The sequence below is a fragment of the Dama dama genome, chromosome 9 (genome assembly GCF_033118175.1).
Source record: "Dama dama isolate Ldn47 chromosome 9, ASM3311817v1, whole genome shotgun sequence".
Classification (NCBI taxonomy): domain Eukaryota; kingdom Metazoa; phylum Chordata; class Mammalia; order Artiodactyla; family Cervidae; genus Dama; species Dama dama.
In genome coordinates, this window is record NC_083689.1 from 16,053,612 (window position 1) to 16,066,784 (window position 13,173).

A 13,173-nucleotide genomic window follows, 5' to 3' on the forward strand; every position below is an offset into this window, starting at 1 on the left:
GATCAGCTTGTCCGACTCCTCTGGCCCCCCAACCCCCCTTCCCAGACACACCTGCCTGCTCAGGGCCCTGGGCCCCAAGGCTCCTTGTAGGAACCAGGGGAAGAAAAAATGTTTCCCAAACATGCCTCAGATTCTGAGTTGGCCCCACTATCCAACCAAAGTGAGCAGAGAAAGTGAAGCAGGGAGAGCATGTGGAGGCGGAAACGGGGTGAACGGGGAGGAAGGGCTCGTGGCAGTGGTCCCCGAGAGTGAGCAAGCACGAATATACTATACAGTCAGAGCTGCAGGGCGGACAGCAGGAGGAGGGAGGGTGGGCAGGCGGGCACGCTGGAGCCCTGCCGCCTGGTGCCAGCCCCGAGCCAGGAGGGGAGGCCCGCCTGCTGTCCCTTCCTCTGGCACCCCCTCCTGCCCTCTACCAGCAGGGCTCTCGCAGCCTCCCTGGCACAGAGCGGAGGGGGCTGGCTCCAGCCCCTGCTCGAAGCCATTGTTTTTCTTCTCAACACCCCCAAGTTCAAGTTCATCTGGGTGTTACATCATGTCTGGTTGCTCCTGGAAACCAGACGGGTCAGACGTGACTCTGGGGAAAGGGGGTGGGAAGCTGAAGGGGGCTGAAGTTCTCCTCCCCTCCCCTCCTTGCCACTAGGGAGCTCTGAAGTTTGAAGTCTGACAAAGTTTTTGGCTTTTTTTTTTAGGGAGGGAAAGGAAAAGGGAAAAAAACAAAACCTTAAACCACACACACAAAACTTCCATCCACCAACTTTCTTTGGACCTGGGCCTCAGAGCAAAGAGAGAGCGGGAGCTGAAAAAGGTGGCCCGGGGGGCTAAGGAAGCCTCCGAGGCCCTGGGCTCACAGGGCGGTGTTTTTGTCGAACGTGCAAAAGAAAAAGATCTTTGCCTGTTCTCCCTCCACTCCCCAGAAGCCCCACACTGTACAAGCTGCCTGGGCTCTGCTCCTGGGGCTGATCCCCCCTGTGCCCTGAGTGCCCTGGGTTCTATAGGCGGGCGCCAGCCTCCTAGGGACAGGAATAGGGTAGGAGGCCTGCGTGCACCAGGGTGCAAAGACAACTGGGCAAAGCCTGGTCCAGAGGCCTCCAGCAGCGGGGCTGGGGGGTACATTTCCTTGTGAGAACTGTGGGCAGATGGCAGCAGGACTAGGGGCTCCAACAGCCTGGCCACCCCTCTGACAGGATTCACAGGATGTGGGGGAGGTACCTCCGGGGCAGCGTTGGGCCGTGCCTCATCCCCAGTGCCAGAGTCTCTGGGCACGTGGCCCACCCAAATCCAAGGAGAGGGGAGGGCCTGGGGCAAGGACATGCCCCAGAGCAGAAGGAAAGCAACCAGGCAGACCTTGTCCTCCCGATGCAGCCTCCCACTTCCACCTTCGCTTCCACCAGGCCTGGCCCAGAGCGCCTCTAGCCTTGGGTCCTTGGCTGCCTTCCCCAGGGCCAGGGCTGTCAGAGCTAATTATCCAATTAGCTGATTAGCCAGGGGGCCTGGGGGCTGCCTGGGGAGGCAGGCTCAGCTGGGCGTGCAAAAGCCTGAGCCCTCCAGCCCTGCTCCAGCCTCTTCTCCCGACTGCCCCAGGACCCTGGCCTCCTCCAGAACGCCGGAAGACCCCCCACCCCTGCCTGTGTCCACGTGGTGGGCAGGGCCTCTTACCTGAGACTGCTGTGGGATGTTCAGAAAGTTGCCGTCCCGGGGTCCGATGCTGACAAACCGGTTGGCAGAGGAGGCGCCTGTCGCTGCGAATGCTGTGGGGAGCAGGGGAGAGAGGGAGAGACCCCGTGAGGACTGGGGGCCCACCCGGGCACTGCCCCTTAGGGCTGCTGAGAGAGGGAGAGACTAGGTTAGACCATGCTGCCCGGGCTGAGGCTGGCGGCGGGAAGGCCAGGCCGGAGGGGACCCTTCATCCTCTCACTGACCAGGAGCTCGCAGTCCCCTAGCCCCGGCACTCCATCCGCCGCAGCCAGGGAAGCTCTTTTGTGGCCCTGGAGGCTCTAGCTGAGGCCCTGTAGACCCAATTCTGTCCCCTCCTCCCAGAGCACCTGAAGTAAGATCCCTTGCTTTCCTGCTGGGCCTCTTGGTTTTGGAGAGAAGGGAGCCCAGGAGGCTGGGAGCTCTGGAGACGGCCCCACCCTGCTGGGAGAAGGCCATCTCAGCCAGGCTACCCCTCCAACAGGGGCGCCTGGTTGGGTGCTGCACCGCTTACCACCCTGGGCCCAAGGACTGGCCCCGTGGCTTGGGAAACTTGAAGGGTCCCAGTAGAGGGCTAAGCTGGGTGGGACAGGTCAGAGAGGGTCTGGGAGCTGGCTGCTGGCTCAGGTGCAGGGGTGGCAGGGCTCAGGCCTGGCAGGCATTCTCCTCCTCTGATGGATGAGCCAGCTCCTATGGTCCTGCGGTTCCCAGGGACCAAGATGGGCCCACGTGCAGAGAAGGAGGAGGCTAGAGGGCCTGGTAAAGCCCCAGGGCGTGGGCAGCAGGGGCAGTTGTTCTGAGGCCTGAGGGGGCAAATGGGCCAAAGATTCTGGAGCTCTTCTGGGTTGTCTGGCTGGAGCCCTACGGGAAGGAGTTGGCCCTGTACCCTGGGAGGAAGGAAGCCCCCAGAAAGGATGAGGCGTGTCACAGGCTAACTGGGAGTCCCCCTCCCATCCCTCCCAGCACCAGATACACCCCAGGGACCCCGTGCTCACCAGATTCTGTCCATAAGCGGCCCCCAGCCACCCTGCAGCCGGGCCCCCCTCCCACCCCACCCACCTCCAATGACCATGGCCATGACTTTGTGTCTTGTGGCAAATGCAGATGAGAAGATGACATGAAGAGGATGAAGAGGGGAAAAGAACTCAAACCATGGAAAAAGAAGGTGAGGCAGAGAGCGCGAGGCCGAGAAGAGTGGTGAGATGGGCCGCCCTTCCGCCGCTGTCCCCGAGTCCTGACCCACAGCCTGCCAACCCCCCGAGTGCTGCCCACCCCCGCCCACAGTCCCCCAGACGGCACACCGCCCACCCTCCGCCTCTCCTGTCCTTCATGCGTCGTCGGGTCTAGCTGGGGCCTCTCAACTCAGATTTTTCTCTTCCCTTTGACAAAATTTGTCATCGGTTTTAAAAAAAAAAGAGAGAGAGAGAGAGACAAAGAGATGAAGTAAGCCAAGGTCCAGAGCCCTTCCTTGTCCTTAGAAGATCCAACCTGGGGAGAAATTGAGGGAAAGGGGAGGGATGGGAGGGAGGGTTAAAAAAAAAAGAGGAACAACGAGAAACCAAATGTGAGACTGAAGGCTGGAGGGGAGGGGATCAGGGGCTGGCCTGCTGCAACTTTAGAGGCCTGGGGGCCCAGAATGGAGGTGAGGGGGGCAAGGCAAAAAGGGGATGGTGGTGGCGTCGCCTTGTGGTCACATTTAATTTTCTTGGTGTGGGGGGAGGGGCACAACGAAACAACGAAAAAATCGAAAAACGAAAAAACAAAAAAATGAAAAAAACAGCAGTTAGGCATGAAGATGGCATGGCTGTGCCTCCCCTCCCCCCGCCCACCCTGGCCAGCACCCCTGGCCTGGGTGCCCCCACTGTGCTCCCTCTCCCGCCCCCCGGAGGGGCCTGGGCCAGGGGCCCCAGCTGGGAGCAGCGGGCGGGCAGGGGGGCTCGTGGGGTGCTGGCTGGTGCCACTAAAGCCCCGGAGGCCAAAGTCGGGGGGCTCAGCTCTGTCCTCGTCGGGGTGGGAGGCACTCTGGGTGGGGGGCCTTCGGCAGTGAGAGAGGGGCTCTCCTCTTTGCAGCGGAGGCTGCTTGGACGGGCCGGGGACGCTGGGCGTGTGGTTTCGGTTTCATCGTCCACTTACAAGGTGACGGAGGAGTCAAGGCGGCGCCGTCTGGGGCAGTGCTGGTGGATTTGGAATCAGGCATAGGAAGGGGCACTGGTCTGGCCACTGGAGGCGGCGGTGGTAGCAAAAATGACCCCGGGACTTTGCCCTGGCCGCTACCGTTGGGCTGCGAACAACATAAATAGAGTGGCGCATGAAGGCACATCACACACAGACACACGCTCCCCTGCGCGGGCACGCCCGCTCGCTCCTGAGAGCCGGCAGCGCTCCCAGCGGAGGACGCGGGGTGGGGTCCTCTCCTCCAGGGCGCCGGGGTGGTGAGGGCGTGAGGCCTCTATTTGGTCTCTCGGGTGTTTCTCTTTTTTTTTTTTCCGTAGTCCTCTTTTGAAGTGGTGGGAGGGAAGAAGGGGGATGTCCGACGGGTCGTTTGTTATTTCTTAGGGAACAGGTTTTAGGTACCAAAACGTGCCATTTAACTATACAAGCAGCTGTGCTCTGAACTGTCACGCTCTGAAGACTTTCTCCTATGGCAGCAAAGATGCACCAGCTTACTCCCTGTGCTCCCCCCAAACACACACGTGCCTCCCCTGGGTGGGCTCCTGGGGTAGGATCAGCTGACCCAACCAAGGACCACAGGCCCACCAGCGTGCGCCCTGTGCCATGGCCTCGGGGGCAAGCCAGGGCATGTGCCTGAGGACAGTGGATGCTAGCCTATCTGCTACAGAGCAGCCCAAGAAAACCCATTGCTGGCAGCCCCAGTTCCCCCAGAAGCCGGGACCAGCTACCAGAGCCACAAATTGTCCATTACTCCCTCTTGTGCCTTAAACTTGAGTTGCCTCCTCCCGGCCCCACGTGTGGCCTTGTGTTCATCAGCCTTTGAAGTTCAAGGCATGCCGGCCCCACAGAGAGGGGCAGAGGGCCCTGGCTTCCGGCAGACACAGCTTCCCCGGACCTTGCATCTCCTGCTGCTCCAGGCAGTGCCCTCTATGACCACCTGCAGCCTGGGCTCACGGGGGCCAGGCCAGAACTCTTCCTCCTAAACGGGCCTCTCTCCTGTGGCTGAAACCTCTGTCCTCCCAGCTCCCCCAGGTTTAAGACCATGGGAGGTTCACAGGCTCTTCCTCCTGTTAGCAAACCCTGCAGAGTCCACCCCTGCTCTGTCACCAGCTCGGTCATCCTTCGATCCTGGCTGGTTTCACCTGGACTATGAAACCTAGACTCCAAGGGGCCTCCCCTCTGCAGACAGCGTGCTCTTCAGCTCAGCACCTGGCACGGAACCAGGCACTTCGCTCAGGCTGTGTCCAGTCCTCCTACCACCTCTAAGGCAGTTCCTCTTGTTTCTGCCTGCTCCCCAGGGGTACTGACAGCGTCTGGAGACATTCTGGTTGACACAGCTTGAGGGTGTGGAGGCTGAGGATGCGGCTTGACACCCACCCTATAACACACAGGGCCACCCCCAGGACAAAGGCCCAGTGGTCCACAGGCTAATGGTGTCGAACCCTTAGGAGAAGGGAAGCTCCACTCTCCCCTGTTCACAACAGAGGAAACTAAGGCTCCTCATGGTTAAGCGTTCTAGTCAAAATCACCCAGCTGCAATGGCCACTTAAGTGCCCCTACAAGTTCATGGCCATGTTTGTCTGATTCCATGGACCCATAGACTTATCAACCCTCTTCCCAAATCCAAAGGAGTTCAGACACCCCAGTGCCCCAAAACCTTCCATAGCTACCATGACATCTGATGTAAAACGTTGTCTCCCCTGTCAGGCTGTTGGTTCCAAGCAACAGCATGCCGCCAGCTCTGCAGGGTGATGCTGACACAGAAGTGGCAACTGCCTTCGATCATTTCCACAGCCTATCTGGCTCCGATCTTGCTCTTCCATCAGGGCAGGAAGTAGAACGATCCCAAAGGATCACAGCCTCACTCCTCTCCAGGCTGTCCTGAGCTTGGGCTCCAGGGGCAGCTGGGACACGGGAGCTTTCTGGGCAGCCCCTGCTCCCACAGGGTGGCCTCTGCTTCCTCAACAGCCTGTCTCCCCCCAGGAGGATCTGAATCACTAATCTCATCTGATAAAACAAATCCTAGCCTGATAGGGCCAGACATGGAAAGCTGCTGATTTACAACATTCAGATCCTAGAAGCAAGTCCCAACCAAGCTAGGCTGTCTCTGCTCTGGTTGGGGTATGAGTTGAAGGTTTAAAAATCTCAAGATCTTGGGACTTTGTGGTACCTTAAGACTTCTCGAGTTAAGAGCTTAGAAGTAAACTAGAAACTGGGATAGCACCTCCCTTTCATCTGGCAGATGAAGATGTGTGCCTGGCCACTCTGCAACTGGAGAGCAAGGCTGAGCTGGAACCAGGCTTCCTGCCTCCCAGAACCATGGCCTCCCATCAGTCCCCAGATCTTCTCTATCGTGCTCATTTGGTCTCTTCTCTATGCCAGAAATACAGCTAACTGGGCATCCTCTTTCTGCCCTTTGCGTGTCTTCTCATCAGCAGTTCCCAACCTTCTTGGCACCAGGGACTGGATTCGTGGAAGACAATTTGTCCACAAACTGGGGGGTGGAGGGGATGGTTTCAGGATGATTCAAGCACATTACATTTATTGTGTACTTTATTTCTAATCTGATGCCACTGCTGATCTGACAGGAGGTACCGGTTCATAGCCCAGAGGTTGGGGACCCCGGCTCTAAGTGGATCTTCATTTGGCCTTGGTCTTTACTGACCTGATTTTCTCAGTCAGGAGCTTACACTGGGGTCTAAGAGGTACCTGGGAACCATTGTGCACACTGTAAAATTTTGTATGCATGTAATTTTCTGCAAAGATGGTTCCTAACTTCTGGTTCTCAGGAGGTTATAACTTACTTCTCTAGTCTCTACATCAGTGGTTCTCCAAGTGGGTCCCCTGACCAGAAGCAGCAGCGTCACCTGGGAACTTGCGGAGAAATGCAGATTCTACACCCCACACCAGAGCTGCTGACTTAGATGAGGCCCAGCCACCTTTCACCTCCAAGTCACTCTCACACACGCTAAGACCAAGAGGTCCTACTCTGGAATGGCCGTGGTGCGAGCACAGTCCGGTACCCCCACCCTCTGCCACCATGTCAGTGGCAGAGCCCAGGGCTTTTGGCTCCTCCTCCACACCACGGGGAGACCATCTCTAGTCTCCTCTCAGGAACTGGGCCCCGAAGAGCAGGCTCGCTGCAGAATTCCACCCCACACCCAACTCTCGGGCACAATAGGCCACAAGAGGAAACCTATAGAGACTGCTCTCAGCCAAACTAGACTTTCTCTTTAACCAGAGGGGCTGTCTGCTCCCCTGTCAATAAATAGCTTTTTGTCAACTGTCTACTCAGAGCCAGCACCTGCCTTGAGAAGAGAACTTTCGAGGCCAAGGAGACCTTGATCTTTTCTTTCTTTGCCATGCCACATGACTTGCAGGGTCTTAGTTCCTTGACCAGGACTGAATCCAGGACCTTGGCAATGAAAGCACGGAGTCATAACCCTGGATGGCCATGGACTTCTTGAGCCCTTGTCTTGAGTGATCAAGTCAAGGGGAAGGCTCAGGACCTGGCTGTCAGGAGTCCAGGGACGGGCTGACCCACACTCTTGAGGGTCCTGTGGGTTAGCTTCGGTTCTCTGGGCCAAGTCAGTTCCCCAGGTGAGTCACATTTCAATTGAAACCCCAGCTGACCCCATAGCTGAGAAGCAGGAACAGCAAGGTTCCTAGCCCCTCGGATCCAGATTCCAGAACCCAGGACCCCTGGGGCTGGGATACAGGCTGGCAGCTCCCGTAGACTCCGCTGGCATCTCTGAAGGAAGCACGGGTGCTGCTGCGAATCGTGTCCACTTTTCCCTCAGTGCCCCTACAAGTGGACAGAGCTTGTCCAGAGAGGTGGGCAAAACTCTGCATGTGCCAAGGAGCTGCAGAGCCAGCAAAAGAAACCCTCGCAGGGCAGAGGGGAAAAGATGAGAAAAGCGGAAAAGGGGAGAAGAGCAGGAGGGAGGGAAGAAGACTGGCCTCTGCCCTGGACAGCAAGAACACAGGGGCCAAGCCACAGCCCTGCCCCCATTGAGACGCCAGCACTACGCAAGTGCCCTGCGGCAGCACCAGGCTGAGCAGCTGAGGGCCGCCGCCCCCTCTCAGGGTGGCTTCTGGATGCCTTTCCCTGCCAGGGCACTTTGAGTGTCTGCCACACCTGACCTCTCACGGTGCAGTTCCAAGCTGGACCAACTGGGAGGCAAGCAGCTAGGCCTTCTTACAGCACAGTATGCTGCTGGAGTTCCAGAACATTCCCAGAGGTCTAGAGATCACCATGCCGCAGCCTGGAATGGTCTCCCAGGAACTACACAAGGACCACTGTCCCACTGAAGGGTCACGGGAGCCTCACTGCCGTCGGAGGTAGTTCTCTGCTCACTGGATCTGTGTCTCTGCTCTAGGGCTTGCTGATAGAGAAGGACAGTGGGGACAGAGCTCCATGGGGAGCCGTCTCTCTCCCAGGCTGAGGAGCAGAAATACTTTATTCCAGAACCGTGACTGACCTGAGAGCCCCTCGTTAAGAGTCCCGCCAACAGGAGTCTCATGACACTGCCTGTGGAAGGGAGCCTGCCCTCTCCCAAGGGCTTCTCACTGGGGATGAGGAAGGTGCCCCCGAGCACCCTGAATCTGGAGACGGTCACAATCAGCAGAGCTGACAGAGGGCGGTGTTGCTGGCATCAAGTGGGCGGGGGCCAGGCACGCTGCTTAGCACCCAGAGTGCACAGACATTCCCACAGCACAGAGAGCGGACGGGCCCCAGTGTCAGCTGCAAGGGAATCCTTGCAGCCCTGAGGTTTAAGAGGGGTGTCAGGAGCTAAGGGGTCTGGGCCCGGATTGGACAGATCATTGGTCCACTCCTGCTATGGGAAAAGACCAGAGCTGGGTAAAGAGCCCAAGCAAGGTGGGCCCAGCCACTGCCCCGTCTTCTCTGGACCGGAATGAAGAGGCCCCGGGCGGACACGTGGATCCCTGCCCCCGGACCCAGAAGACTGAGGTGTTCAGCAGTCCCAGCTCATGGCTGCTCCAGCCCCAGGTGGGCTCCCGGCTTTGGGGCCCTCTCCCTATGAGCCCTGAGACAGACAGACAGACGCAGAGATGAGCTGCAGGGGGGCTCGCGGGGCCCTCTGGACTCACCTGTCCGGTGGCCTGGCCCGAGCCATCGGAGCACACAAACTGCACAAACTCCTTCAGCGAGTCCTGCCCGTGGTGGTGGTGGTAGCGGATGGTCGGGTGCGTGAAGTACGGGCTCGACTGCTGGATGATGGACGTGGAGGGGAAGTGCAGCGCTGATGCCGTGGCCCGGGGGCTCCCTGCGTGCATGCGGCAGGAAGGAAAGGGCGTCGTCAGGGCCGAGAAGGCCGTGGCGAGGGACACTGAAGCCGAGGAGCCCTGCTGGTCAGAACCCTTTGCGTCCAGAGAACAGGGTAGGAGCAGGGCAGGGGCCGGGGTGGGGAGAGTGAGGCGCCGACTGCTAGTGTGAGGGTGTGTGAGATGGCGCCAAAAACACTCAGTAAAGTCAAGGTAAATAGCATTTGAATGCAGTATTTTAAAAAGTTGAATTGGGATGGCCCAGAGACCAGCTGCTTCTCTTTATAAATAAAGTTTGATTGGAATCAGGGCTAGAGTTAGGGTGAGGTGAGATGTGTGTGCGTGCTGTCGCTCAGTTGTGTCTGACTCTTTGCAACCCCATGGACTGTAAGCTGCCAGGCTCCTCTGTCCATGGGATTCTCCAGGCAAGAATGCTGGAGTGGGTTGCCAAGTCCTCCTCCGCAGGATCTTCCCAACCCAGGGACTGAACCCACATCTCTTACGTCCTGCATTGACAGGTGGGTTCTTTACCGCTAGCGGCACCTGGGAAGCCCTGTGAGGTGAGACAGGGTCATGCAATTAAAAGATCAGTCCTTTGATTTAAAATACTGATATTCGCTCATCATGTATTTTTTGTTTTAATTTTTAGAACATTCCATTTAATATTATTTATAAATTTTGGTGACTGAGATTTCAGGTGCTCCCTGACGTTCTGCGCCAAGGTCAGTGCCTCACACACCCCTCCCTGGTGCAGGGCCTGGAAGGGAGCCTTGGGGAGCAGGCAGACCATTCGGTGGGGCTCTGGACAAACACCCGGCCCCGTGCCAGCGCCAGAGGGGCCTCCAAGGAGCACACGCACGTCCCGCATGAGGCTGGATGTACACCTGGCCCCCAGGTCACATTCTTCTGTGCTCGGGCCCCACGGCTCATACACACTTCCTCGGACGCCCAGCTCCCCCCCGGAGCAGGCCCCACTTCTTCCCCAGCCAAGTCCTCCCTATCCTGTCTGTTTCCAATCAGCTCGCTCTTGCTCTCGGTTTCATTAGGGGCCTAAAGAAACTTGGCTTCTCTCTGGAGTTCATAAAAGCTGAGTGGAGCGGGGCCTGCCGCCCTCCCCTGCTTGTGCGGAGGGCCTGGGCTCCCCACCCCCACCTCGCAGCCACCACACCCTGCCCCGCTGCTGGCTCCCGGCCAGGAGGCCCTGAGGAGGAAGCCAGGAGGGTGACCCTCCGAGTGCTCCGTGTCCTACGCAAGGGCCCGGGGTGGCGGGCAGACACAGGGCAGTGTTCAGAAACAGTCCAGGCCTCTCTCTCGAGAGGAAGAGGTGCCCGCAGTTTCCCACCTCGTTCCATCCCCTCCAGAACCTGGCGGCACCCTCCCCTCAAGCTCTCTCTCTGCCAGACTGGAGCAGAGAGTCCGCCCCACGCCCCCCGCCCCCGGCAGGCAGTCTGCCGGCTCCTTTCCTTTCCCCTTGGCCTAGCGCTTCGGGAGGCCTCGAGCAGGGAGGCTGGGCCCCTCTGAGGGTCCCTCAGAGTAATGTGGGCCGGTGCCAGGGAAAACAGACCCTGGGCACTTTGGGGCGCTGAGAGAGAGAAACTGGAAGGAGGGCAGAAGGAGAAGCCTGTGCTCTCCTATCCACAGCTGGCGGGAGGCAAGGAGAGCTGGGAGGAGTGGGCCCAAGGCCTCAGGACAGACCTGCGCCACACAAAACACACATGTGTGCACACGTCACGTGCACACACAGCACACACGTGTGCACACGGCCGCGCAAACACACGAGCACACGTGCATCGAACGCATGCACACAGCACCCTCGCAGGAACATAAGCAAACACACATCCTCATGTGCACACACAGCGCACAGCAGGCGTGCACCCCGGCACACGGGGTGTGAGAGGCAAGTGGGAGCGTGTGGGGGGCACGGTGAGAAGGCCCAGGGGCCGGCCTGGGTCTGGAGGAGGTGCCGCTGCTGTGGAGGGGGGCCCGTCCCCACGCCCGCCCACTGCCACACCACGGCCAGTTCGGAGAGTGGGGCTGTCACTCGGGCTTCCCTGGCCAGCTAGCCCTCAGGCAGGGCTCCTCCGCCACCCCCGTTGCCCCCCTCCGGGCCCTCCGTTTCTCACCTGGTCTGACTCCAGCAAGCACAGGCAGCGGGTGGTGAGTGAAAGCCATGCGCGGGGAGCTGCCCTGAGAGGAGAGGGCACTGCAGAAGTCCAGCTTTCCTGACTTCTTTAGAGAAGCCGGGCCTGAGGGGAGGAATCAGCAACACGGGGCAGGTTTAGCTGGGCCAGGAAGGGAGCGGGGGAGGCGGGAAGCCAGCAGCTCACTCCTTCTCTCCTCAGCCCCCTCCTGGCTGCCCCCTTCCCTTCAGGGCTCCCCAGCCTCCACTGCCTGATTCTCAGGCCCTGAGTGCAGACCGTCCGCTACTGGCAGGTGAGGGAGATCAGGCCCTGTGGTGCGCCGGGCAGGGCGTGAGCAGGCGGGCCATCTTGCCCCCTAACAAGCAGATTATGAGCTCCAAGGTGCACAGAGTCAGAGCGCAGAGGCGGGGCCAGAGGGCAGGGAAGGTGTGCAGGAGGAGCCCGGGGAGCAGCTTCACAGTGAGGGGCCAGGAACTTCCCTGGAGGCCCAGTGGCTGAGACTCTGTGCTTCCACTGGGGAAATTAAGGTCTCAGTCAAAGGAAAAGAGAAAGAGTGAGGAGGCCCCTGCGGAGGGGCAGGCTGGGGTCTACTCCATGGGGTCCTGGGCTACCGGTCCCGTTCTGCCAGGAAGAAGCCAGGGCTCCTTACGGGAAGAGAAAGCACAGCCATGGGCCCTTCGGACCACGGTGGAGAGACAAAATCTGACAAGGGAACAGGGGGGAGGCTGGAGGGCCGGGGTGGGAGCTGGGGGCGAGGGAGCCAGGAAAGGCTGCGCTTGGTCAGGCACCCAGAGGTCCGACGGTCAGGGTGGGTCATTCCTGGGTTTGCTCTGCTCCCAGGACCAGAGGTGGAGGAGGCACTTGGCAAGAGACAGGGACACAGTGCCCCATTTGAGCTCGCCTCTAACAGCCTGACGAGGCCAACCAAGACCACATCTGCGCCCAGTGGGCCCGACATCCAGCATGCTAAGACAAAGCAGGGCGCCCAGGCCAGGGCCCCCAGGGGAGCCAGTCTCCTGTCCTGGGAGGATAAGGTGCAGTTGGGGCAGGTCTCCAGAGCTGCCATCTTTGAAACAGGAATCGAATCAGTTTGGGTGGGGTGTGTGTACTGGGGGCGGGAGGGGGGTGCTGCAGAAGAGAGAAATAAGAGCTGTCTTAACTACAGAGGGAAGAGGCGGGGGAAGGGCGCACTCCCAGCCGCCAGCAGAGGTGTTATCTGGCAGCAGCTGTGTGCCACCTGATAGCTGGCACGATGCGGGGCCGGGGGGGGGGGGGGCGGGGAGCACCCCCACCAGCTGCGCCCAGCTGTCCCCCTGGCCACACAGCACCTCCCCAGCTGTTCCCAGTCCTGCAGCTGGTCTGCTTAATTGGCGATTTGTCCCAGAACAGGGAAACAACGCAGTGTTGGTGGGAGGAGGGGGTGAGTATGGAGGAAAACAGGGGAAAAGCGAGGGAGCCGGGGATGCCACAGGAGGACATGGGACCATGCGTGGAGGGACTGCCGGAGGGAGCGGAAATGGCAGGCTCGACAGCAGACAGCCAGGAAAGGAGGGAGCTGGAGCTGCGGAGGGGAGGCTCCAGGGAGCCAGGTCTGGGTGGAGCGACCCGGGGGGCCCACGCCTCAGGAGCCAGCAGTGGACAGGGCCCTCCAGGCACACCAGTCCCTGAGGAAAGACTTCAGTTCAGCTGGGGATTCTTCAGGGCCTCTCAACCCCTTCTCTCTGCCCCTCCAGAGGTTGCCCCTGCAGGTCTATGCCCTGCTGGCTCAGGTCCCTGCTGGCCATGAGGACACCCGGGGAGGGGCTCCCAGAGTCGTGCAGGAGCCTGGTCGGCAGAGGGCGGGCCTCGCTGGCGGTCTAGCCCTCTCCCTCAGCCCGGG

The 13,173-nt window shown here is 59.8% G+C and overlaps 1 protein-coding gene across 5 annotated transcripts in view; it reads right to left on the reverse strand.

Annotated features, from left to right (window-relative positions):
- Positions 1–13,173, reverse strand: part of NFIX (nuclear factor I X) — a 95,414-nt gene that overhangs the window by 5,221 nt on the left and 77,020 nt on the right. For 2 of the 5 annotated variants that reach the window (XM_061150146.1, XM_061150147.1), the window contains exons 7-10: positions 11,277–11,399; positions 8,980–9,155; positions 3,829–3,976; positions 1,660–1,751 (exon numbers count right to left, since the gene is read on the reverse strand). In XM_061150146.1, the coding sequence (XP_061006129.1) occupies positions 1,660–1,751; positions 3,829–3,976; positions 8,980–9,155; positions 11,277–11,399 (539 nt within the window). The remainder of the gene's footprint in view (positions 1–1,659; positions 1,752–3,828; positions 3,977–8,979; positions 9,156–11,276; positions 11,400–13,173) is intronic. The other 3 variants (XM_061150148.1, XM_061150149.1, XM_061150150.1) reach the window with 3 other exon arrangements.